This window comes from Coregonus lavaretus (assembly GCF_964263955.1).
Source record: "Coregonus lavaretus genome assembly, chromosome: 6".
NCBI lineage: Eukaryota > Metazoa > Chordata > Actinopteri > Salmoniformes > Salmonidae > Coregonus > Coregonus lavaretus.
Genome location: NC_139993.1, coordinates 45,826,189 through 45,851,623, shown reverse-complemented (window position 1 = coordinate 45,851,623; position 25,435 = coordinate 45,826,189). Strand labels below are relative to the sequence as shown.

General features: G+C 41.8%; 3 protein-coding genes across 3 annotated transcripts; 1 reads left to right on the top strand and 2 right to left on the bottom strand.

Moving 5' to 3' along the window:
• Positions 1 to 176: 176 nt before the first annotated feature.
• On the bottom strand, positions 177 to 2,174 carry mdp1 (magnesium dependent phosphatase 1). Its single transcript, XM_084163329.1, has 6 exons — positions 2,019 to 2,174; positions 1,723 to 1,786; positions 1,458 to 1,565; positions 1,164 to 1,271; positions 797 to 882; positions 177 to 496 (listed from the first exon to the last, which is right to left on the bottom strand). Exons 1-6 carry the CDS (start codon positions 2,050 to 2,052, stop codon positions 411 to 413), a joined length of 486 nt encoding a protein of 161 aa, XP_084019455.1. The 5' UTR covers positions 2,053 to 2,174; the 3' UTR covers positions 177 to 410.
• Positions 2,175 to 8,172: 5,998 nt separating this feature from the next.
• On the bottom strand, positions 8,173 to 13,337 carry LOC311130314 (collectrin-like). The gene is made up of 7 exons (XM_084163046.1): positions 13,238 to 13,337; positions 12,970 to 13,047; positions 12,267 to 12,325; positions 12,021 to 12,106; positions 11,480 to 11,596; positions 11,154 to 11,348; positions 8,173 to 11,062 (listed from the first exon to the last, which is right to left on the bottom strand). The coding sequence occupies exons 2-7, from the start codon at positions 13,040 to 13,042 to the stop codon at positions 10,930 to 10,932; spliced, it is 663 nt and encodes a 220-aa protein (XP_084019172.1). The 5' UTR covers positions 13,043 to 13,047; positions 13,238 to 13,337; the 3' UTR covers positions 8,173 to 10,929.
• Positions 13,338 to 22,208: 8,871 nt separating this feature from the next.
• On the top strand, positions 22,209 to 24,971 carry LOC311130898 (ciliary microtubule-associated protein 2-like). The gene is made up of 10 exons (XM_084163710.1): positions 22,209 to 22,272; positions 22,395 to 22,482; positions 22,752 to 22,925; positions 23,004 to 23,123; positions 23,364 to 23,504; positions 23,804 to 23,947; positions 24,060 to 24,233; positions 24,393 to 24,524; positions 24,605 to 24,735; positions 24,867 to 24,971. The coding sequence occupies exons 1-10, from the start codon at positions 22,223 to 22,225 to the stop codon at positions 24,958 to 24,960; spliced, it is 1,248 nt and encodes a 415-aa protein (XP_084019836.1). The 5' UTR covers positions 22,209 to 22,222; the 3' UTR covers positions 24,961 to 24,971.
• Positions 24,972 to 25,435: the final 464 nt, after the last annotated feature.

Here is a 25,435-nt window from a genome sequence, read left to right as displayed (position 1 = left end):
TAACCGTGCATAAACTATAAAACATAAGAGTTGAGAATTGAACATTGATATCAAAACTAATGTCAAATAGAATACATAATGAGGAAAATTATTACCACGACTATGTACAGTTGATATGGAATACCTAAAGGATTAGAAAATAAAGTAATACGGACACAAGACAAAATGAGGCCGCCCATATTCATAAAAAAATATTTTTTATATATTCTCTGTAATAACAGTAATAATAAGTATAATAGAATTGGTCAAATTCAAGACAGAGAATGTTACAGTAACATTGAATGAAGTTAGGTAATGAGGTTTGAAATCAAAGCCTGGAGTTTAAAAATTCTGTATAAATCAGGTTTGTGGCAGTACAACACTGCCCCAAGAGGTGAAGTATACATATTGCATCAACTGTCCTCAAGTCCTTATTTTGCACCCTGGGAGAACTGCAGAAGCGCTTCATTGACTAATTTCATAGTCACTCCTTTAGGGACCAGAACACAGTGCACACCTGAGAGAGGAACCAGAGCTCAGGGTAAGTTACAGTAAAGTTACTCATGTTGTCATCTCCTTTGGGTGTGAACAGTTTATGCAACATACAGTACTTGCTAAGTTGCTATACTTCAAAACAGATGTCATGACATGTTTGTGGTCAACTCATGATATGGAATCATTTTAAAATCATCTATACTTTTACCTACTCTATTGTGCAAGCCTTTTAATGACTTTACGAAGTTAAAGTGGACTTCATGAAATTATAAATTGGTTTGATTTGATGCAGTATGGAGGTGGAAAGTTATGAAAGTAGTACCTAGTTGACTGACGTCTGTGATGTTCCTGTGTTCGTCATCAAAGAACATCATCTCACTGAACTTGAATCCACTGTTTTCCTGGAGCCTGAACAAAGACACAATGACAGTGAGTTCCGCTATAAAACACTCTTTCACGGCCAGACATGAACACAAACTTCCATCCTCAGAGAAGAATCGTCCAGCACCAGTGGCAGTGGTCGTTAATGCTGCGTTCACATGCTAGTCGGAACTAGGAAACTCAGAAACGTCAGAATTGCTAATTCGTTGAACGTGGCACATGATTAACTACAACCAGTTAGCAAGTCAGAGTTTCCTAGTTCCGACTAGCACGTGAACGCAGCAATTATTTCAAATTCAGACACTTACTTTTTGAAGTGAGGGACCTTTGACCCCGGGTATATTTCCTTGAAGGATATGAATTGGTTGAGATTGAAGAGGGACAACAGCTGATTGGCTCCATCCACCTCCCCTGTGCTGAGGAATAGAAGGAAAATTTAGATTATTTACAACGGCATGTTATTTCAAACAATCTCCAATCTAGAGGCTAAAAACAGAAATGACCATTGTCTAAACACGTTTTACATAGATGTTTAAACATAATTTTAATCAGATTATAAAATAGCATGATTTTAAGATTTGTTGATCGCTGTGTGAACTGACCGGGATGCCACTCCAATCTGGATCCCTTGGCCATGTAGAGAAGTCAGTATGTCCACTGTGTCCGGGTACAGTTTGATTTTCTCCCCCCTTGCATCCAACACCACTCCCCTGTAGGGAAAGGCAGATGAGCGATTATTAGAAATCTGAATAGACATGGCTGAAATGTGATGTGTGTAAGAGTTGGAAGGGAGTGGATTTAGAGAAAGATATAGCCTAAAGCCATCATTAGCTTAATACTCATCAAGATTTTAACCAATAAACTCACGCTTTGTTTTTGTGAAATGGTGGGTCCACATGGGTATCTACCCAGAAGGGCCAAAGAGTATAATCTGAGAAGGAAAAAAACAAAAACCAGAGATGAGATGGAGGATGACAAATAGACGGACAGACACACGTGGCAGTTAGCTAGACAAGCTACTTTAGTTGTGACAGTCTTCTTGTTCTGCTCTAGTATTAGCTACGTATGCTATTTGTTAGTCTTCTTTCTCATAGAACATTGTTAGGTAGCTAAATGGCTAGATAAAGCTAGCTAATGTTACAGTAGTTATCTTTTCAACTTACCAAGGTCAAACACAACAAACTTTGGTTTAGACATAGCTATTTCCTGAGTTAAGCAGTAAATGTTTCAATTATCTAGTAGCTAACTGCCCATAATACTCCTCAAATGTCTGACTAGCTAGCTAGCTAGCTAGCTATCAAACACTGGCAACTTCCGGTGGTTGTTGTGGTCATGTGCGCAGAAGATCTAGTTGTGGAAGTAAAATAACAATATCACAGTCATTGGTAGCTATATCTGAGATACATTTGAGGAGATGGGAAACTACATTGGAATCGTATGTGCCAGAGCGCAGAATAACTGATGAATTTACGAACGCGCAACACCCGTTGAATATGACAGGTGTCAGTAAAGGTTGGCAAAAATCTGAATGAGATTGTTGCTAGCAGCACAGTTAGTCACTAACGCTCTAGATAACACGAAAGCAGCCTAACTAGCTCTGCTAGGGCGAGTAAAATGGTCAGAGTGAGGTGTTCTCTAATTTGTGTCTAGAAGTAAATAACTTTAGCCATATAGCTTGAGCGCATGACTGCTTTTGTGTGTGTTCGTAAATTAATCAGTTATTCTGCGCTCTGGCACACTCAGGCGAGAGTGCTCTGAAATCTGAGTAGATAGCCAGAGCGAGTTTACTAACGCACCCCATCTTTTCCGAGATGTAAGATTATTAAATGGTTCTCTGTAATATCGTATAGCTTTGGAATCGTGACATTACGTACTTTCGAGGAAAATAAGCAGGTTTATCGACTCATACCCTGACTTTGAGAAGGGGATTGCATGGTCGACTCTTACCCTAACTTTGAGAAGGGATGGCGTGACGATTAGTTTAGCAACAGCGTGATGCAGAATGACAACGTGAACGCGATTGGTCGACAGTCAGTTTGGTGGGGCGTGAGCTCGCCACCTTGGAGTCCTAAAACCCGGAAATGAGTTACCTCTGGTTCGTTCAGCCATCCTATGGATAAAATGTATGGGGGAAGAATAGGGTTTAGGAATAAACTCATAAAATAAGGTACGAAGTTAACACAGGCTTAGGAGATCTTATACGTTTTCTATGAGATAATAGCAGTCAGTTAGCATGACCTTTATGAATTATTAAGCCTTAATTCAAAAAGAGTTACGTTAACTGATGAAGATCTCATAGAACAAAACATAAAATCAAATCAAATGTATTGGTCACATACACGTTTAGCAGATGTTATTGCGAGTGTAACGAAATGCTTGTGCTTCTAGTTCCAACAGTGCAGTAATATCTAGCAAGTAATATCTAACAGTTCCACAACAAATATATATAATACACACAAATCTAAGTAAAGGAATGGAATAAGAATATATAAATATATGGATGAGCAATGTCATTTTCAGAGCGGCATAGGCTAAGATGCAATAGATAGTATAGAATACAGTATATACATATGAGATGGGTAATGCAAGATATGTTAACATTATTACGATAGTATAGAATACAGTATATACAGTTGAAGTCGGAAGTTTACATACACTTAGGTTGGAGTCATTAAAACTCGTTTTTCAACCACTCCACACATTTCTTATTAACAAACTAGTTTTGGCAAGTCGGTTAGGACATCTACTTTGTGCATGACAAGTAATTTTTCCAAGAATTGTTTACGGACAGATTATTTCACTTATAATTCACTGTATTGCAATTCCAGTGGGTCAGAAGTTTACACTAAATTGACTGTGCCTTTAAACAGCTTGGAATAGTCCAGAAAATGATGTCATGGCTTTAGAAGCTTCTGATAGGCTAATTGACATAATTTGAGTCAATTGGAGGTGTACCTGTGGATGTATTTCAAGGCCTACCTTCAAACTCAGTGCCTCTTTGCTTGACATCATGGGAAGATCAAAATAAATCAGCCAAGACCTCAGGAAAATAATTGTAGACCTCCACTAGTCTGGTTCATCCTTGGGAGCAATTTCCAAACGCCTGAAGGTACCACATTCATCTGTACAAACAATAGTACACAAGTATAAACACCATGGGACCAGGCAGCCGTCATACAGCTCAGGAAGGAGACGCGTTCTGTCTCCTAGAGATTAACATACTTTGGTGCGAAAAGTGCAAATCAACCCCAGAACAACAGCAAAGGACCTTGTGAAGATGCTGGAGGAAACGGGTACAAAAGTATCTATATCCACAGTAAAACAAGTCCTATATCGACATAACCTGAAAGGCCGCTCAGCAAGGAAGAAGCCACTGCTCCAAAACCACCATAAAAACAGCCAGACTACGGTTTGCAACTGCACATGGGGACAAAGATCATACTTTTTGGAGAAATGTCATCTGGTCTGATGAATGTGATGAAAGAAATAAAAGCTGAAATAAATCACTCTACTATTATTCTGACATTTCACATTCTTAAAATAAAGTGGTGATCCTAACTGACCTAAAACAGGGAATTTGTACTAGGATTAAATGTCAGGAATTGTGAAAAACAGAGTTTAAATGTATTTGGCTAAGGTGTATGTAAATTTCAGACTTCAACTGTACATATGAGACGAGTAACGCAAGATAAGTAAGCATTATTAAAGTTACTAGTGTTCCATTTATTAAAGTGGCCAGTGATGTTCAAGTCTGTATGTTGGCAGCAGCGCCTCTGTGCTAGTGATGGCTGTTTAACAGTCTGATGGCCTTGAGATAGAAGCTGTTTTTCAGTCTCTCGGTCCCAGCTTTGATGCCCCTGTACTGACCTCGCCTTCTGGGTGATAGCGGCGTGAACAGGCAGTGGCTCGGGTGGTAGTTGTCCTTGATTATCTTTTTGGCCTTCCTGTGAAATCGGGTGCTGTAGGTGTCCTGGAGGGGAGCTAGTTTGCCCCTGGTGATGCGTTGTGCGGACCGCACCACCCTCTGGAGAGCCCTGCGGTTGTGGGCGGTGCAGTTGCCGTACCAGGCGGTGATACAGCCCGACAGGATGCTCTCAATTGTGCATCTGTAAAAGTTTGTGAGGGTTTTAAGTGACAGGCCAAATTTCTTCAGCCTCCTGAGGTTGAAGAGACGCTGTTGCGCTTTCTTCACCACACTGTCTGTGTGGGTGGACTATTTCAGTTTGTCAGTGATATGTATGCAGAGGAACATAAAACTTTCCACCTTCTCCATTACTGTCCCGTCAATGTAGATAGGGGGGTACTCCCTCTGCTGTTTTCTGAAGTCCACGATCATCTCCTTTGTTTTGTTTACGTTGAGTGAGAGGTTATTTTCCTGACACCACACTCCGAGAGCCTCCCTGTAGGCTGTCTCATCGTTGTTGGTAATCAAGCCTACTACTGTTGTGTCGTCTGCAAACTAGATGATTAAGTTGGAGGCGTGCATGGCTACGCAGTCATGGGTGAACAGGGAGTACAGGAGGGGGCTGAGCACACACCCTTGTGGGGCCCCAGTGTTGAGGATCAGTGAAGTGAAGATGTTGTTTCCTACCTTCACCACCTGGGGGTGGCCCATCAGGAAGTCCAGAACCCAATTGTGCAGGGCGGGGTTGAAACCCAGGGCCTCAAGCTTAATGATGATCTTGGAGGATACTATGGTGTTGAATGCTGAGCTATAGTCAATGAACAGCAGTCTTACATAGGTATTCCTCTTGTCCAGATGGGATAGGGCAGTGTGCAGTGTGATGGCGATTGCATCGTCTGTGGACCTATTGGGGCGGTAAGCAAATTGAAGTGGGTCTAGGGTGACAGGTAAGGTGGAGGTGATATGATCCTTGACTAGTCTCTCAAACATTTAATGATGACAGAAGTGAGTGCTACTGGGCGATAGTCATTTAGTTCATTACCTTTACATTCTTGGGTACAGGAACAATGGTGGCCATCTTTAAGCATGTGGGGACAGCAGACTGGGATAGGGAGAGATTGAATATGTCGTAAACACACCAGCCAGATGGTCAGCGCATGCTCCGAGGACGTGGCTAGGATTGCCGTCTGGGCCGGCAGCCTCGCAAGGGTTAACACGTTTAAATGTCTTACTCACGTCCACCATGGAGAAGGAGAGCGGATAGTTCTTGGTAGCTGGCCGCGTCGGTGCACTGTGTTATCCTCAAAGCGGGCAAAGAATTTGTTTAGCTTGTCTGGCAGCAAGCCGTCGGTGTCCGCGACGTGGCTGGTTTTCCTATTGTAGTCCGTGATTGTCTGTAAACCCTGCCACATACGTCTCGTGTCTTAGCCGTTGAATTGCGACTCCACTTTGTCTCGATATTGACGTTTTGCTTGTTTGATTGCCTTGCGGAGGGATCGACCACTGTTTGTATTCTGCCATATTCCCCGTCACCTTGCCATGGTAAATGCGGTGGTTCGTGCTTTCGGTTTTCCTAAGCCTGTGTTTACCACAGACCTTATTTTCAGCGTTTATCCAAAAACGCCATTCAAAAGACAATGGGATACCTATCTCCTCCTTTCTGTAAGATCTCTAGCTGATCTCAATTGCATACTCCTTATGTCCTCTCCTCGTCTCCTTTTCAGAACTCATTGGGGGAGAAGGTCAGAGGGAAAGTACATCTGTCTTTCAATTCAATTCAAAGGGCTTTATTGGCATGGGAAACATATGTTAACATTGCCAAAGCAAGTGAAATAGAAAATAAACAAAAGATGAATTAACAAGGAAAATAAACAATCAGAAATTAACAGTAAACATTACTCACAAAAGTTTTAAAAGAATATAGACATGTCAAATGTTATATTATTGGCTATGTAGTGTTGTAACAATGTGAAAGTAGTTGAAGTACAAAAGGGGAAAATACATAAACATTTAAATATAGGTTGTATTTACAATGGTGTTTGTGCTGCACTGGTTGCCCCTTTTTTGTGGCAACAGGTCACAAATCTTGTTGCTGTGATGGCACACTGTGGTATTTCACCTAATAGATATGGGAGTTTATCAAGATTGGATTTGTTTTCAAATTATTTGTGGGTCTGTGTAATCTGAGGGAATCTAATGGGTTTTGAGAAGGAGACAAGGAGAGAGGACGCGAGGAGAAACAATTGAGATCTTCCTACACTTTCGCTCAACCATCTTTGGTGTACACTTATCTGCCAGCAGAGGTAACACTTCAGTCTCTGTCAATGTTCTCTGTAGGCCTACATTACATGCTTTGGAGGTGAAGTTGTCCCCCTTATCTATCAAATTAATACCCATAATAAGACTGCATACACACACACATGATAATATAAGCACTATACACACACATACACATGGATTTTGTGTTGTAGATATGTGGTGGTAGTAGAGTAGTGGCCTGAGGGCATACACTTAATGTGTTGTGAAATGTATTGTAATGTTTTTTAAATGGTATAACTGCCTTAATTAACCACCCATACACAAAAAAAATGTATGCATGCATGACTGTAAGTCGCTTTGGATAAAAGCGTCTGCTAAATGGCATATTATTATTATTATTATTAATTTTGCTGGACCCCAGGAAGAGTAGCTGCTGCCTTGGCAGGAACTAATGGGGATCCATAATAAATACAAATACAAAGAGCAGTCTAATCTACCTTGGCTCATATTACACTGATATAACCAAAATAACTGTATGTCCTAAAGTTCAATAGCTGTTCAACCATGTTCTGACCGCATGGCTAAAACCTCCCCCTTGTGTCTAGAAAAATAAATGGCTATGGTGTGGGAAGAAAAAAATTCAGCCAGTGAACAGAATGTTCTCAAACAAATGAATCACAGAAGCTTTCCCTTTGTAAGATGTCCTTTCTGGCGACGGATCAAAGGCACTTGAGCGGCACACTTGAGTTTGTTGCCAGCTGCTTTAGGCCCTTGTGTGTTCCTCCACCAGAGCTGAAACTGGTAGAATACCTACCCATTAGAGAGATTGTAGGAAGTTAAGAGCCACCCATTTACCCATTTAAATATTACTGAGGAACTGGGTCGGGACAGGGTGTAAAATGTAAATCATTGTACATTTGACCCCACATCTACCCCATATGCATGTGTAATTGCAGGCATTGAGTGAATGTGTTTCTGTGTTCCATCATTTTTCCATAATCTTTTGTCATGTGCTGTAGCTAAATAAAGAGGTAACACTTTTTATTTTCTATTTTACCAGGTAAGTTGACTGAGAACACATTCTCATTTACAGCAGCGACCTGGGGAATAGTAACAGGGGAGAGGAAGGGGATAAATGAGCCAATAGTCCTTAATTAAGTTTAAATTGCTTTAATCTCAACAGACTAGAGAGGTTGGAAGAGAGGTTCCACAATAGGAAAGGGGGAGACATCTAAATCACAGATGGTTTGCATATCCTCTGATTCACACAATTTGTACAGTGGGGAGAACAAGTATTTGATACACTGCCGATTTTGCAGGTTTTCCTACTTACAAAGCATGTAGAGGTCTGTCATGTTTATCATAGGTACACTTCAACTGTGAGAGACGGAATCTAAAACAAAAATCCAGAAAATCACATTGTATGATTTTTAAGTAATTAATTTGCATTTTATTGCATGACATAAGTATTTGATCACCTACCAACCAGTAAGAATTCCGGCTCTCACAGACCTGTTAGTTTTTCTTTAAGAAGCCCTCCTGTTCTCCACTCATTACCTGTATTAACTGTACCTGTTTGAACTCGTTACCTGTATAAAATACACCTGTCCACACACTCAATCAAACAGACTCCAACCTCTCCACAATGACCAAGACCAGAGAGCTGTGTAAGGACATCAGGGATAAAATTGTAAACCTGCACAAGGCTGGGAAGGGCTACAGGACAATAGGCAAGCAGCTTGGTGAGAAGGCAACAACTGTTGGCGCAATTATTAGAAAATGGAAGAAGTTCAAGATGACGGTCAATCACCCTCGGTCTGGGGCTCCATGCAAGATCTCACCTCGTGGGGCATCAATGATCATGAGGAAGGTGAGGGATCAGCCCAGAACTACACAGCAGGACCTGGTCAATGACCTGAAGAGAGCTGGGACCACAGTCTCAAAGAAAACCATTAGTAACACACTACGCAGTCATGGATAAAAATCCTGCAGCGCACGCAAGGTCCCCCTGCTCAAGCCAGCGCATGTCCAGGCCCGTCTGAAGTTTGCCAATGACCATCTGGATGATCCAGAGGAGGAATGGGAGAAGGTCATGTGGTCTGATGAGACAAAAATAGAGCTTTTTGGTCTAAACTCCACTCGCCGTGTTTGGAGGAAGAAGAAGGATGAATACAACCCCAAGAACACCATCCCAACCGTGAAGCATGGAGGTGGAAACATCATTCTTTGGGGATGCTTTTCTGCAAAGGGGACAGGACGACTGCACCGCATTGAGGGGAGGATGGATGGGGCCATGTATCATGAGATCTTGGCCAACAACCTCCTTCCCTCAGTAAGAGCATTGAAGATGGGTCGTGGTTGGGTCTTCCAGCATGACAATGACCCGAAAACACACAGCCAGGGCAACTAAGGAGTGGCTCCGTAAGAAGCATCTCAAGGTCCTGGAGTGGCCTAGCCAGTCTCCAGACCTGAACCCAATAGAAAATCTTTGGAGGGAGCTGAAAGTCCGTATTGCCCAGCGACAGCCCCGAAACCTGAAGGATCTGGAGAAGGTCTGTATGGAGGAGTGGGCCAAAATCCCTGCTGCAGTGTGTGCAAACCTGGTCAAGACCTACAGGAAACATATGATCTCTGTAATTGCAAACAAAGGTTTCTGTACCAAATATTAAGTTCTGCTTTTCTGATGTATCAAATACTTATGTCATGCAATAAAATGCAAATTAATTACTTAAAAATCATACAATGTGATTTTCTGGATTTTTGTTTTAGATTCCGTCTCTCACAGTTGAAGTGTACCTATGATAAAAATGACAGACCTCTAGATGCTTTGTAAGTAGGAAAACCTGCAAAATCGGCAGTGTATCAAATACTTGTTCTCCCCACTGTATATTCTTTCCATAATTTAACAATATACAGTAATATCAAAATGCCCATTATTTCAAACTACTAGGACATACATTCTAAAAACCTGTTTAAAGTTTAAACCCATCTGTTAAGGCGTTCTTCTCCAGTGATTCACATTGTGCAAAACAAGCAGTAAAAAACGTTAATAGTCGGTTAACACTTAACTAGATGCATTTCTTAGTTAAATCAATTATCATGTTGTTTTTCCTCCCTCTCAAAAACATTTATTGATCTGTGCCACGGTTGCTACATTTGGATTGTTTTCAGATTTGTGATCACTGAGAAGAAGCACTCATGATTTATAAATGAACATGCTTCTGGATTCTTTCTATAATTTCACAGTTTTGACAATATTAAATATATATTACAATTATAGACCATTGTCACCTACTTGGTTTGCAGAAATGCTTAATTAAAGCCATGGATAAAACAGAACTAAAAAGTGCTATATTTGCTATATAGCCTACCACAAAAAGTAAGTAAAAAGGAAACCCAACCTGTAATCTTGTGCATGATTTATCTCTGATTTATAAACTGCCACTGAGATAATGTGTATTCATTCATTGAGTATAAAAAAATATGCAATACACATTTTTATACAATTACAATTGGATTGAACCCACTGGGCAAAAACTGCTTGAATCAACGTTGTTTCCACATAATTTCAACAAAAAAAGTAAATGTGATGACATTGAATCAATGTGGAAAACTGATTGGATTTGCAAAAAGTCATCAACATAAGGGAAAAAAAATTTTTTTCCTCCACCAAACTTGTAACCTAAATCCAATGTCATGGTGATATTTTTTGTTGATTTCACATTGAATTCACCTTAGTTGAACTGACGTCTGTGCCCAGTGGGAAGTGTCTTACTGTTCTTTTCACTTATTTAACTAGTGGATAGAGTCTGTTTTACAAAATCTCATAGCTGCTGCAGTTTTAAACTGTAGACACGTGCATAAAAGTCTCTTTGGAGTGCTTACTTGGCAGCATTGTACCGGAAAAGCCTTTACAGCTTTGTGAAGCGATCATCATCTGTGAATCCTCTGTTGTAGGTGCCATCCAGGTTGATGCCATTCTCCACTCCTTTCACCTGCCTGTCCTCTTCATCCTGCCCATCCTCCGTCATCCCTTTCTCTTTCCTAGATCAGGATGAACCATCAACACAAGTTCAATAACCAAACACATCATTATGAACAGAGAGACTGAAGTATTGTCAAAGGGTGGACTCACTGTCTCTTTTGAAGCAGAGAGGATACGAGCAGGGTGATGATTCCAGCACACACAGCCCCTATGACCACTCCAAACACGATGAGCCAGGGAGGGGTGTCAGGGTTGACTGGCGCTGCCAGCGTGGGGTGGATGCCCAGAAACTCCAGGGTCCTATCTGACAGGAGGAAGGCATTGTTGATGCGATGCCTTGACATCCTGTTGGATATAGAAGGGGTTAATTTAGGTCCAGATAGTACATCTCACCTTTTACAGGTCTCTGATCTCAAACTGTACTTGAATCTGTCTAAATACCGCTTGCCTTGTGTTTAGCGAATTCAGCGAATTACCTCACAGCTTTCTCCACATCTGCCTTAGGAATAAGCATGGTGGCGTTGTCTGGTGATGTCACCACAAACCAGAAGGACACCCTCGAAGTCTGAACACACAGGATAATGTTGTCGACACTGGAAAAGTCCCACAAACATCATAATGCCATTACACAACACACCAGGAAGACAATTCTATTGACTTAAACAGAAGTCATAAAAAATGCTCACAGGAATGCTGGAAAAACATTATACTTAAGCAATAAGGCCTGAGGGGGTGTGGTATATTGGCCATATACAACAAACCCCCAAGGTGCCTTATTGCTATTATAAACTGGTTACCAACTTAATTAGAGCAGTAAAAATAAATGTTTTGTCATACCCGTGGTATAAGGTCTGATATACCATGGCTGTCAGCCAATCAGCATTCAGGGCTTGAACCACCCAATTGATAATGTACTATATGCTGATGTACTGTAGCATGTGCTTTGTGTTGAGTTTAAACAGCGACTGATTAAATAATGTGTCAGACATGTTTTTCAGGCACTGTAGATATTCTTACTTGTATGTTTCCATTTGGAAGTGCCTCCTCATGGCAAAGGCCATAGTAGCTCGGAAAAAGAACATTTCACTCTCATTCCATTCATACTGCAGACAAAAAAGTATAATCTCATCACCCATCACAATATTCAAACACATTTGAATAGCATTTCAAAGCTCTTGATCGATAGGACCCCTTCTGTATTTTAGAGCATACCACTGATTTAATTTAATAATCTGCTGTATCTTTGGTAAGCATAGTACTCACAGCATCCTCTCCCAAAGCAGTTTTGATGCTGATGCGCACTTTGTAGCCATTTGGATCATCTACAGAGAGAATAACACTTTTTTTTATCTCTCTCCCCAACCTCAAACATTGTATGCTCAATTTTTTAGACTCATCATGAAACATTAGCATACAATAACAAGGTTTTTTAAGTCACAAAGATGTTGACTTGTGTCACATAGGATGATACAAACAGTACAATAACAAAAAAACATGACAACAATGAAACAAACAGTAAATAGGACACCCTGCTCATCTAGTCTCACAAAGTGTCCTTCATACTGTCCTGATAAAGAACTATCTGTACCACAAACCATACAGTATTTGAATATTTACTGCGTGTTCGCCCTCTGCCCACTCAGGCACTCGCTGCTGATAAACTAGCCAATTAAATGCAATGACAAGATAACAACATCATGTAGACCATTTGAAGTCATGAAAACACTCAGAACCAGTACCTTCTTCCTCAAGACAACTCTGATCAGCTGACATATTAAACAGTCTTTCTCCCTACATTAAACTATTGGCAAATTAGCTGAAACAAACATTCAGGGAAGAAATAAGAAGCTGGAATTGTACAAATTGTAACACTTACAAACTAAATAATTAAAACCAAACACCAAGTAATTAACAAGTAATTCAAACTATGAGGATGTGAGCGTCTTATATACGCCTAGCTACTCACCGGGCTGGCAGAGGTCTTGTGCCAGGGCAGGTGCCCCCACCTGGCAGAGCAGAAACAGGATCCACACCAACATCCCCTCTGAGGATAAGAACACAACTAAGAAAGAGTCTGCTGTGCTGCTGGCTCAGTCAAAGTCCCAGTGGTCAGACATTAAAGGAGAAGGAGCAGGCCAACAATGGAATCAAACAGACCTTGGGGTTGCCACTACCAGGGTTTATTGGTTAAACTATGACACACACAGCTGCTAGCTACAACCCTCACTGCCCACCTTTAAAAGTGTAACAGCCCTATAAAAGTTGTCATCAACAGTACAGATAGCCTGCCCAGAGAGCAGAAGGATATGAGAACAGCAATGCGTACGCAGCAGTGAAAGCACTGTTTGTCCAAGCCTCAGAGAAGTGGAAGAGGTTTGATAATGTGAGAGGGAGGCAGACCTCGGGAAGATAAACACACAGACCCAGTCTGCTTTTGTTTACCCAGTGGGCCTGCTTTACTGTACAGATGGGATCTTAATATGACCAGTATTGTCGCAGCAAAATAATCATGCAGCAACAGGATTTTAACGTTTAGTCCATTCACACTTTTCCGCTGATGTAATGTTGCTTGATCAGTGGTTAGGCTATTAGCTGGCCAAAATTAGGCTACATGAAAAGTGCAATACTGTTAATATAACCTTGTATTAGTGCAGGTTTTCAGTGACTTTATGTAAATCATGCGACACAGGAAAATACTCAGTGACAACAGAGTGATCAAATTAAGATCCTATGTCTGTATATACACCACCTTTCTGTTTGCCTTCCTAGCAGCTTTTCAATTCCAGTAGCAACTTCTGGCTATCATTACATACAGTTGAAGTCGGAAGTTTACATACACCTTAGCCAAATACATTTAAACTCAGTTTTTCACAATTCCTGACATTTAATCATAATAAAAATTCCCTGTCTTAGGTCAGTTAGGATCACAACTTTATTCTAAGAATGTGAAATGTCAGAATAATAGTAGACAGAATGATTTATTTCAGTTTTTATTTCTTTCACCACATTCCCAGTGGTCAGAAGTTTACATACACTCAATTAGTATTTAGTAGCATTGCCTTTAAATTGTTTAACTTGGGTCAAACGTTTCGGGTAGCCTTCCACAAGCTTCCCACAATAAGTTGGGTGAATCTTGGCCCATTCCTCCAGACAGAGCTGGTGTAACTGAGTCAGGTTTGTAGGCCTCCTTGCTCACACACGCTTTTTCAGTTCTGCCCACACATTTTTTATAGGATTGAGGTCAGGGCTTTGTGATGGCCACTTCAATACCTTGACTTTGTTGTCCTTAAGCCATTTTGCCACAACTTTGGAAGTATGCTTGGGGTCATTGTCCATTTGGAAGACCATTTGCGACCAAGCTTTAACTTCCTGACTGATGTCTTGAGATGTTGCTTCAATATATCCACATAATTTTCCTTCCTCATGATGCCATCTATTTTGTGAAGTGCACCAGTCCCTCCTGCAGCAAAGCACCCCCACAGCATGATGCTGCCACCCCCGTGCTTCACGGTTGGGATGGTGTTCTTCAGCTTGCAAGCGTCCCCCTTTTTCCTCCAAACATAACGATGGTCATTATGGACAAACAGTTCTACTTTTGTTTTACCAGACCAGAGGACATTTCTCCAAAAAGTACGATCTTTGTCTCCATGTGCAGTTGCAAACCGTAGTCTGGCTTTTTTATGGCGGTTTTGGAGCAGTGGCTTCTTCCTTGCTGAGCAGCCTTTCAGGTTTTGTCGATATAGGACTCGTTTTACTGTGGATATAGATACTTTTGTACCTGTTTCCTCCAGCATCTTCACAAGGTCATTTGGTGTTGTTCTGGGATTGATTTGCACTTTTCGCACCGAAGTACAGTGGCTTTCGAAAGTATTCACCCCCTTTGGCATTTTTCCTATTTTGTTGCCTTACAACCTGGAATTAAAATGGATTTTGGGGGAGTTTGTATCATTTGATTTACACAACATGCCTACCACTTTGAAGATGCAAAATATTTTTTTGTGTGAAACAAACAAGAAATAAGACAAAAAAAACAGAACTTGAGCATGCAACTTGAGTCAATACTTTGTAGATCCACCTTTTGCAGCAATTACAGTTGCAAGTCTCTTGGGGTATCTCCCATTCTTCAAGGCAAAACTGCTCCAGCTCATTCAAGTTGGATGGGATCCGCTGGTGTATAGCAATCTTTAAGTCATACCACAGATTCTCAATTGGATTGAGGTCTGGGCTTTGACTAGGCCATTCCAAGAAATGTAAATGTTTCCCCTTAAACCACTCAAGTGTTGCTTTAGCAGTATGCTTAGGGTCATTGTCCTGCTGGAAGGTGAACCTCCGTCCAAGTCTCAAATCTCTGGAAGACTGAAACAGGTTTCCCTCAAGAATTTCCCTGTATTTACTGCCATCCATCATTCCTTCAATTCTGACCAGTTTCCCAGTCCCTGCCGATGAAAAACATCCCCACAGCATGATGCTGCCACCACCATGCTTCACTGTGGGGATGGTGTTCTCGGGGTGATGAGAGGTGTTGGGTTTGCGCCAGACATAGCATTTTCCTTGATGGCCAAAAAGCTCAATTTTGGTCTCATCTGACCAGAGTACCTTCTTCCATATGTTTGGGGAGTCTCCCACATGCCTTTTGGTGAACACCAAACGTGTTTGCTTCTTTTTTTTCTTCAAGTAATGGCTTTTTTCTGGCCACTCTTCCATAAAGCCCAGCTCTGTGGAGTGTACGGCTTAAAGAGGTCCTATGGACAGATACTCCAATCTCTGCTGTGGAGCTTTACAGATCCTTCAGGGTTATCTTTGGTCTCTTTGTTGCCTTTTTTGTTTAATGCCCTCCTTGCCTGGTCCGTGAATTTTGGTGGGCGGCCCTCTCTTGGCAGGTTTGTTGTGGTGCCATATTCTTTCCATTTTTTAATAATTGATTTAATGGTGCTCCGTTCAAAGTTTCGAATATTTTTTTTATAACCCAACCCTGATCTGTACTTCTCCACAACTTTGTCCCTGACCTGTTTGGAGAGCTCCTTGGTCTTCATGGTGCCGCTTGCTTGGTGGTGCCCCTTGCATAGTGGTGTTGCAGACTCTGGGGCCTTTCAGAACAGGTGTATATATACTGAGATCATGTGACAGATCATGTGACACTTAGATTGCACACAGGTGGACTTTATTTAACTATATTATGTGACTTCTGAAGGTAATTGGTTGCACCAGATCTTATTTAGGGGCTTCATAGAAAATGGGGTGAATACAAATGCACGCACCACTTTTCTGTTATTAATTTTTTTGAATTTTTTGAAACAAGTTATTTTTTTCATTTCACTTCACCAATTTGGACTATTTTGTGTATGTCCATTACATGAAATCCAAATAAAAATCAATTTAAATTACAGGTTGTAATGCAACAAAATAGGAAAAATGTCAAGGGGGATGAAAACTTTTGCAAGGCACTGTACGTTCAACCTAAGTGTATGTAAACTTCCGACTTCAACTGTAATATGTTTTTCTTTGTGTCCATTTAAGGGAAAGGGAAAGGGGGATCCCTAGTCAGTTGCGCAACTGTTCAACAAGGTTGTAGCCTAAGGGGTATTTGGCCAAACAAAAAAATATAATTGACAATAATTGATAATACAGTACATCCTTGTAACAACCCACTTGTAGGTTTGTAGCACCACATATTATTAGTACTCTCCCAACCAGGGGAGCTGACACCTTCAGCCTAATGCTCCACCATAGGTCACACTGAGGTCAAAGAAGATAGCTGACTCTTCTCTTTTGGGTGTTAATAGTTAATAATACCTTTATTATGAGTATCAGTGATTGTGTCCCATATGGCATTCTATTCCATACATAGTGCACTACTTTTGACCAGAGCCCTATAGGGAATAGGGTGCCATTTGGGACGCACATCAGTGTCACATCAGCTTCTACAGTACTAAGGTAACACAACAAAGATGAGGGTAGACCTAATGTAACATTACACTTTTACAATTCAGGCAAACTGTAATGATTAACCATTCACACTGCCCTGGATACATTACCTATAATGTGGTTAATTTTTCACCAGTGAAGGTTTTTGTCAAGCACATCTTAGGTTCAAATTCAATCATTGATCGTTCATGAGAAACATGGGTTCACACATTACACTTGGTCTGCCTGTGGAGAGCAGCTCTACTCTTCCAGCTGATTGCTGGCTATAAACACCAAATTAGCTTCAATTAGAAGGAACTGATTGCAAATCTATTTAGGAAGAAGAAAATGCAGAAGCGTCTTAAATGTAATACAACCTCAGGGTGAAGCTTCCTTGTTAGCTCATGAATACAAGACATACAATAACACATTATCAGTAAATGATCTTTTGCTCTCATAAAATGATAGGGTATTTCGCCATACAGGAAACACCCATCAGAAATTATACTGAAATCATTTTATTGAAAGATATATTGCTGGTTGAACTCCTCTCTTGAACATAAAACTAGGGTTGATGTGCATTTTGCAGGTTGAAATTGGGTAATGAGGTGTCCCTGCAGGACAATTGTCCCCTGTAGCTCAGTTGGTAGAGCATGGCGCTTGCAACGCCAGGGTTGAGGGTTCGTTTCCCACGGGGGGCCAGTATGAAAATGTATGCACTCACTAACTGTAAGTCGCTCTGGATAAGAGCGTCTGCTAAATGACTAAAATGTAAATGTAAATGTAGAATAGACTTCATGCTCTGTAGCCACTGAGGTATATTAAGTCTGTAGCCCATGCATGCTCAACTAACCAGTGGCGTGTATTCGTGGATGCCAAGGGAAGCCAGGCTTCCCCGAAAACATATGAAATAATTTATATTTCGTCTCTCTGTGTTTCATAATTTTCATTCAATTCGCAAGAGGCGAATTTGGTAGCATTGCCTTTAAATTGTTTAACTTGGGTCAAACGTTTTGGGTAGCCTTCCACAAGCTTCCCACAATAAGTTGGGTGAATTTTGGCCCATTCCTCCTGACAGAGCTGGTGTAACTGAGTCAGGTTTGTAGGCCTCCTTTCTCGCACACGCTTTTTCAGTTCTGCCCACAAATTGTCTATAGGATTAAGGTCAGGGCTTTGTGATTGCCACTCCAATACCTTGACTTTGTTTTCCTTCAGCCATTTTCCACAACTTTGGAAGAATGCTTGGGGTCATTGTCCATTTGGAAGACCCATTTGCGACCAAGCTTTAACTTCCTGACTGATGTCTTGAGATGTTGCTTCAATATCCACATAATTTTCCTTCCTCGTGATGCCATCTATTTTGTGAAGTGCACCAGTCCCTGCTGCAGCAAAGCACCCCCACAGCATGATGCTGCCACCCTCGTGCATCACGGTTGGGATGGTGTTCTTCGGCTTGCAAGCGTCCCCCTTTATCCTCCAAACCTAACGATGGTCATTATGGCCATACAGTTCTATTTTTGTTTCATCAGACCAGAGGACATTTCTCCAAAAAGTATGATCTTTGTCCCCATGTGCAGTTGCAAACCGTAGTCTGGCTGTTTTATGGTGGTTTTGGAGCAGTGGCTTCTTCCTTGCTGAGCGGCCTTTCAGGTTATGTCGATATAGGACTTGTTTTACTGTGGATATAGATACTTTTGTACCTGTTTCCTCCAGCATCTTCACATGGTCCTTTGCTGTTGTTCTGGGATTGATTTGCACTTTTCGCACCGAAGTACGTTAATCTCTAGGAGACAGAATGCATCTCCTTCCTGAGCGGTATGACAGCTGCGTGGTCCCATGGTGTTTATACTTGCGTACTATTGTTTCTACAGATGAACGTGGTACCTTCAGGTGTTTGGAAATTGCTCCCAAGGATGAACCAGACTTGTGGAGGTCTACAAAAAATTTTCTGAGGTCTTGGCTGATTTCTGTTCATTTTCCCATGATGTCAAGCAAAGAGGCGCTGAGTTTGAAGGTAGGCCTTGAAATACATCCACAGGTACACCTCCAATTGACTCAAATGATGTCAATTAGCCTATCAGAAGCTTCTAAAGCTATGACATCATTTTCTGGAATTTTCCAAGCTGTTTAAAGGCACAGTCAACTTAGTGTATGTAAACTTCTGACCTACTGGAATTGCGATACAGTGAATTATAAGTGAAATAATCTGTCTGTAAACAATTGTTGGAAAAATTACTTGTGTCATGCACAAAGTAGATGTCCTAACCGACTTGGCAAAACTATAGTTTGTTAACAAGAAATTTGTGGAGTGGTTGAAAAACAAGTTTTAATGACTCCAACCTAAGTGTATGTAAACTTCCGACTTCAACTGTAGCTAGATGTAGAAGGCTAATGTTAACTAGCTAACGGTGCCCATGAAATTAAGTTAGGCTAGCCAACAAGCATTTTAGCCAGGTAGCAGCACAACATAAAAGAAAAGCGTGTACTGTATGACACAGTGATAGACCATTTTGTCAACATGAACGAGAGGAGGATGGCATTGGCATTTCTCTACAAGTAGGTTGAGTCAACATGTTTTTTCTACTTGCACGAACACACATGCACACACGCGCGCACACACACACAAATCAGAACCATGGACAGCCACATCATATTTAGCTTAAGTTGATTGGACTAAATTGTTTTTGGTATATTTTAGTTGTCACTGAATTAGACTACGCATAGGTGATTTGATGATGTTGAAATGTTGAAGTTGAAATGGTGCTGGAATAGTGGAGGCAGCTCCTGTTTTCTTTGAAACTTGTGGTACTCTCCATGGTTCTAAATCAATAGTTGTTTAGTGGTCTGAAAATGTCGGAAACAGTAACTTGCTTGACAGTGCTGTATGTCATGTAACTGTTTGTTACATGCAATATGCTTCGTGGACTTCACCCAACAGAGGTTGCTCTCTGGTTTTGTTATGAAACAAAGGTGTGAATTATTCTGCCACTATGTCTTCTTATTGTCTCGACCTTAGGCCTATATAACACGGTCGCAAGGCATATGAACTAACAGGTTATAGAGCAAACAACGCAATTATCACAACACATTGGTTGTAATATGGCTTTTTATTCTGGCTTGGCTTCCCCAGTGATTTTACCCACGCACCGCTACTGCAACTAACTAGGGATTTTCCATAGGGTTGATATATAATTTACTGGTATACAACTTTGTATGACGAGAGTTCTTTGTAGGCTATTTTCCTGTTTATTATCTCCAGCATCATGATGACGATGTCAAGAAGCTGATATCGTACGTCAGTGAACTAACAGCCCGGAACCGCCCTACCAGCAGGGTTGCCAGGATTAAATAGAACTTCTCTCCCAATGACTACTCAAAACCCGCCCACAAACCCTAAAAACAGCCCACACACATTTTCTTTGCGACAGCAAGGGGAGTTGCCACATTTAGCCAATGAACCCCTTTTCTTTAACGTTATCGAGGAAATTAATAAGGAATATTAACGTCAATTGTAATGACGTAAGAAGCAAAATTCGGTTTTCCATAAAAAATAATAGGTCTAATTCTTGCGAGCTAACGTGACTAAAAAAGGAATTTGAATATGTCGCAAAAGAAAAGATAATTCGCTGATTCAACTCGCCAGATCATGTTCCATCAATGGATGTTAATTTAACTCGTTTGACTGCTATGATTGTAAATAAATCCCTTATGCGCATGTGCATAACTATAGATAAATACAACAGGACAGTTTGTGGGATGAAAGGATCTCGAAATCTCTGCGCAAGAAGCACTTGGACGAACTTCAAAATAATGTTAGACTATTTTCTGGTGATTGTGCTGTTATTATGTGCCAGATGTTAAGACTACAACCCGTTCTAAATGGCCTATTTGCGAGATTGACTTGTCATTTCAATAGGCATAGGCTAGGCCTACTAAAATCTGGATTTATGATTGTAATTCAACTTGGTTTAGTTATGCTAATTGCAGGTAGCCTAAAGCCCCTGATAGCCTACAGTAGCCTAGGCAAGATGTTAGATGAACGATTTAGCAGCTTGCTTGGTTCATATTGACAAACTAATTTATTTAACATGAATAGCGAGGCGATTTTTTGGTAAGAAGTGCTTATGTTGCCCAATAGCCTGCTGGAATAGGCTACTGAGGATGGGGTCTTAATTTCAATCACTGAATCATATAGTCATAATATGGATATGAACTGAATAGGCCTATGCTTGTCAACAGCCAATGTTTATTTTTACCTGTAGCCTAATCTGATTGACTGTTACATTCAATCTAATGCATTCTAACAGCTGATAGAACTGTGACCATGATCACAATTGATAACTTCCAATTTCATTAACTAAACATGGCCGTTAATAATTGCATAATAACACAAGGCAACAACAGCAATAAACTGAAGTTTGCCAGCTCCAGGTAGGCTAAACAAGTGGCACAAATTGATTTGCAACGACTCCAGTGATATCGTCAACAGATGTATCACTCTTCACCTCTCCACATTCAATGTCAGTTTCATTGTGTACTTTTCCCCATATCAGAAGCACGCAAGGGAGTTCCATAATTTCCATTTAAAATGTCCACTTGCGCAGCACTCGAGACCCAAGAACTGAGCATGCGTAAAACCCTTCGCTTGATGTATTTTTCCATAAGTAAAGTCGACAATAGAATGCAGTTTAAACCACCTCAGATCAACTTTATCTAATGCGCTCTAGAGCGCCTAAAGTCGTTTTCCCTGTGCGTTGTCTTCTTATTTCTTGATGCGCGTCAGTACTAGTGCGTTAATATGTTTTATTGAAAAAGCGTTTTAAATAGTTGTCTCCATAATGACAATCTAAATAGCCTAGCTACAACTGGTAAAAGTTGTCATGACGTGCGCGCCTGCTGCTCTGTCTCCACTCACTCACGTGACTCAGCTGCCTGCTGCAGCGCTCAGTCTCAACATACTTTTTTACCCCCGATAGTAAGCGGCAGCAGGTCACAGTGAAATATATATATTTTAAGAAAAATGCCATGGCGGCCCAGTGCAATTTAGAAATAGCCCAAAAACCCGCAACCCGCGATCAATACAGTTTAACCGCGACATCGTTTTCAAAGTAGCCCAATTTGGCAGCAAATTGCGGACATGGCAACCCTGCCTGCCAGAGTTCCGCAGTATAAAAACAGAATAAAGATAGAATTCGCGTTGCTGGGAGATACCATCAACAATACATTATGGGATGTATACGTCACTGTTGCCATAGCCACGTCTCTGTCAAAAACACAGGTCTCATTTCTTGTGTCAGGGGAGGCTAAAATAAACGATGGCTGAAAAAAAGTTCAAAGGAGCCCCGTTTGGAACACAGACGTCGAGGTAAGACATTGACAAGCGCCCAAGGGACATGGCGAATCATTGAGATTAATAATGAAAACAATATGGATGTTGTTATCGGTAACATTGCCGGCTTGATGTCTTACTGCAATGTGCGTGTGCAGGTTTGATGTGTCAGCGGTCCATCCAGCCAATAAGATAGTAGGTACCTACACAGAGATCCCCTACTGCAAAAAGATGACCAATGACCTGGTATGACTTGTAACTCCCAACATCTCTCTCTCTCTCTCGCTCTCTCTCTCTTTCTCGCTCTCAATTCAATTCAATTCAATTCAAAGGGATTTATTGGCATGGGAAACATATGTTTACATTGCCAAAGCAAGTGAAATAGATAATAAACAAAAGTGAAATAACTCTATCTCTCTCAAACTCTCTCTCTATGCTTCAAAATCATAACAAACATGGCACTTAAGTTTTGTTTTAGTTTTCCCTTATAAGGATATGTGTGTTGTTTATGTCAGGAGAGGCGGCTGGGCCCGGGGTCGTATGATGCTGCAGGCCGTGGGGACTTCAGTGAACGGTCGGTGGCAGAGCGGGCCAAAGGGCCAGGGTGGCAGAGGGCCCAGGAGACCGCCAGGCTGGCAGCCATACCTCACCTCCTCTACAGGGAGGCCTGGGAAAACAAACGCTTCCTGGTGGGTCACACACACATGCACGCACATGCACACACAACTGACCCCTAACCTCTGTCTATCTGTCTGTCTGTCCCATAGAAAACTAAAGTGGGTCCAGGAACCTACAGAACAGCAGACTTTATAGAGGAGCTGCAGAAGAAACCAGGCAGTATAAGAGGAGTGTGTGACAGCAGGGAAGAGCGGTTCAGAAAAGCACAGGTACCACAACACACAACACACAACACAGAGAGGTACCACAGTGCACCACTAGAGGGCAGGAGGACACAATATGTTATCCTCAGCACACTTGGTAGGTCACATGTTAACACCATGTTAATACCATGTAAAGACCATGTTAATAGCATGTGTAAACTGGCTACAAACAACTAAGATCAATCTTTCTCTGTGATGCTCAAAGTGCCTTACACCACAACCCCTTCTCAAACTCTGTGTGTACAGAGCTGGACACCAGGCCCTGGTTGCTATGGTAAAAGGGGTGTTCCATGGGCAGCGCTGGAGGAGAAGAGGTCGGGGTCAAATGGAGCTCCCAGCATGCACCTCAGCTCCTCGCTGCAACGCTTCCCAGAAGGCAACAGTACGGTACGACACACACACAACACTACAACTGAAAACAACAAGGTATAGGTTACTTAAGCAAAAAGGCACAAGGGGGTGTGGTATATGGCCAATATACCACGGCTAAGTGATGTTCTTATGCACGATGCAATGCAGAGTGCCTTATTGCTAATTACTAGAGCAGTACAAATAAATGTTTTGTCATACCCATGTTATACGGTCTGATATACCACGGCTGTCAGCCAATCAGCATTCAGGGCTTGAACCACCCAGTTTATAAAACTCACTATACTACAACTAACTGTGTGTGTGTGTCTGTGTAGGACTGTGGGCTGAGTCCCTGTACCTATACTCTAAAGAGCAGCACAGAGGCGTTGTTGGCCAGCGGCAGCAGCAGGAGAGGCGCATATGACCTCTTCACTGGACCACGAGACAAACCCATCACCGCTGGATACTTCGCTACCCCGGTAACACACACACACTCCCACATCACACCCACCTCAGAACACATAAAACTGTGAGGGACCACCACCAACTGATAGCGTGTGTGTGTGTGTGTATGTGTGTGTACATGTGTAGAAGTGTGTAAACCTGACTCCAGGGGAGTACCCTAGTGTGTGTGTGGGCTTTGGAGAGGAGATGTGTCGTCGTGAAAAGCGGAAACACGGTGTGTTTGGAATGTTGGATCAGTACCCAGTTGTTCCAACAGAGAGAATCTACCACAGCACCCCGTCCCAATGCCCTCGACCTGCTGTGAGTACCCTAACCTCTGACCCCTAACCCTGCCCCAATGCTTTCCAACCGTTCTAGCTAACCTTTAACATCCAACCCCTGCCCCAAAAGGTGGAAGAAAAAATATAATATCCTTCTCTTCTCCCTCTATTTTTCTCCTCTCCATCCCTCTCCCCTCAGACGTTCCCAGGGCCAGGGTGGTATGAGGCCGTCCCTCCACAGTCCCGTCCAGAGAGTCACACCCATCCCCCCTTCCTATCCTCTGCCCCCCGTGCCAGCCGCAGGACAGAGAGAGTGCAGAATGGAAATTATGTGAGTTAAGCCTAACCTTCACCTCTAACTCTGACCTCTAACCCCGTCCCCTGAACTCTAACATCCTCTCTTCCAATCAGAGCATGGTTGGTCCTGGTCGTTATGACATTGCAGAAAAGGGGTGGAGTAAGACTAACAATGGCCACACCTCCTCCTTCAGTTCCCGGACACAGAGATATCTTCACAAACCAGACAGAGACAAACACACACAGTAAGACACACACACATGCACACATACAGTGATACCTCACCTGAAATTACAGAAATGTCTCATTTACTAACAGTATACAGTGGGTGTTGTGTTGTGTGTCGTGTGTGTGTATTGCTCTGTGTGTGTTTCAGGGAGAGGTTGCGTGCGATAAATGTTCCGGTGGACAGACGGAGTTTCCTGGTGCCGGTGCCGCCAGGAAGGAACACTTTGATGAAATCAGCTTAGACACACACACACACACACAAACACACACACACATTGAAGCAGCATGCAACAAAGACTCCGGATACATGTTACAAACCATCAGATTTCAAGTTTAGTTTTTCAACTATATTAAAATCAATATTGATCAACATGAGATGTCTTTATGTTTGGTAGAAAGTAGTAGAGATTTGCTGTTGACAAAACAAACTTTATTATCATCATACACCAACAAAAACATTTGTGGACAAAAGCAGTTATCTCCTTTCTCTGTGCCAGGCAGTAGAAATAACCAGGTTAGGGTTAGGGGTCAGAACATGTTAGGGGCTAGAGGTCAGGACAGGCTGGTGTTGGGGTTAGGGGTCAGAAGTTGAATATTAAAACAGGCTGGTGTTAAGGCTGTATTTGTTTCATCAGCACATTCACATTCACTGGGCTTTACAATACAAACAGGCTGAGAACACTCCTTAAAGGCTCTCATCTTCATCGTGTTACTGGT

Bases quoted from the DNA above. Each gene is read 5' to 3' on its own strand.
- LOC311130314 (XM_084163046.1), bottom strand. From the start codon at position 13,042: ATGTTGGTGTGGATCCTGTTTCTGCTCTGCCAGGTGGGGGCACCTGCC. The intron at 12,326-12,969 runs GTGAGTAGCTAG...TTCTCTCTGTAG, and splicing joins ACAAGACCTCTGCCAGCCCG to ATGATCCAAATGGCTACAAA. The intron at 11,349-11,479 runs GTAATTCGCTGA...TATATCCAACAG, and splicing joins GATGTGGAGAAAGCTGTGAG to GATGTCAAGGCATCGCATCA.
- mdp1 (XM_084163329.1), bottom strand. From the start codon at position 2,052: ATGTCTAAACCAAAGTTTGTTGTGTTTGACCTTG. The intron at 1,272-1,457 runs GTCAGTTCACAC...TCTATTCCTCAG, and splicing joins CAGATTGGAGTGGCATCCCG to CACAGGGGAGGTGGATGGAG. The intron at 883-1,163 runs GTAAGTGTCTGA...GTCTTTGTTCAG, and splicing joins AAGGTCCCTCACTTCAAAAA to GCTCCAGGAAAACAGTGGAT.
- LOC311130898 (XM_084163710.1), top strand. From the start codon at position 22,223: ATGGCTGAAAAAAAGTTCAAAGGAGCCCCGTTTGGAACACAGACGTCG. The intron at 23,948-24,059 runs GTAACACACACA...GTACATGTGTAG, and splicing joins CTGGATACTTCGCTACCCCG to AAGTGTGTAAACCTGACTCC. The intron at 24,736-24,866 runs GTAAGACACACA...TGTGTGTTTCAG, and splicing joins GACAGAGACAAACACACACA to GGAGAGGTTGCGTGCGATAA.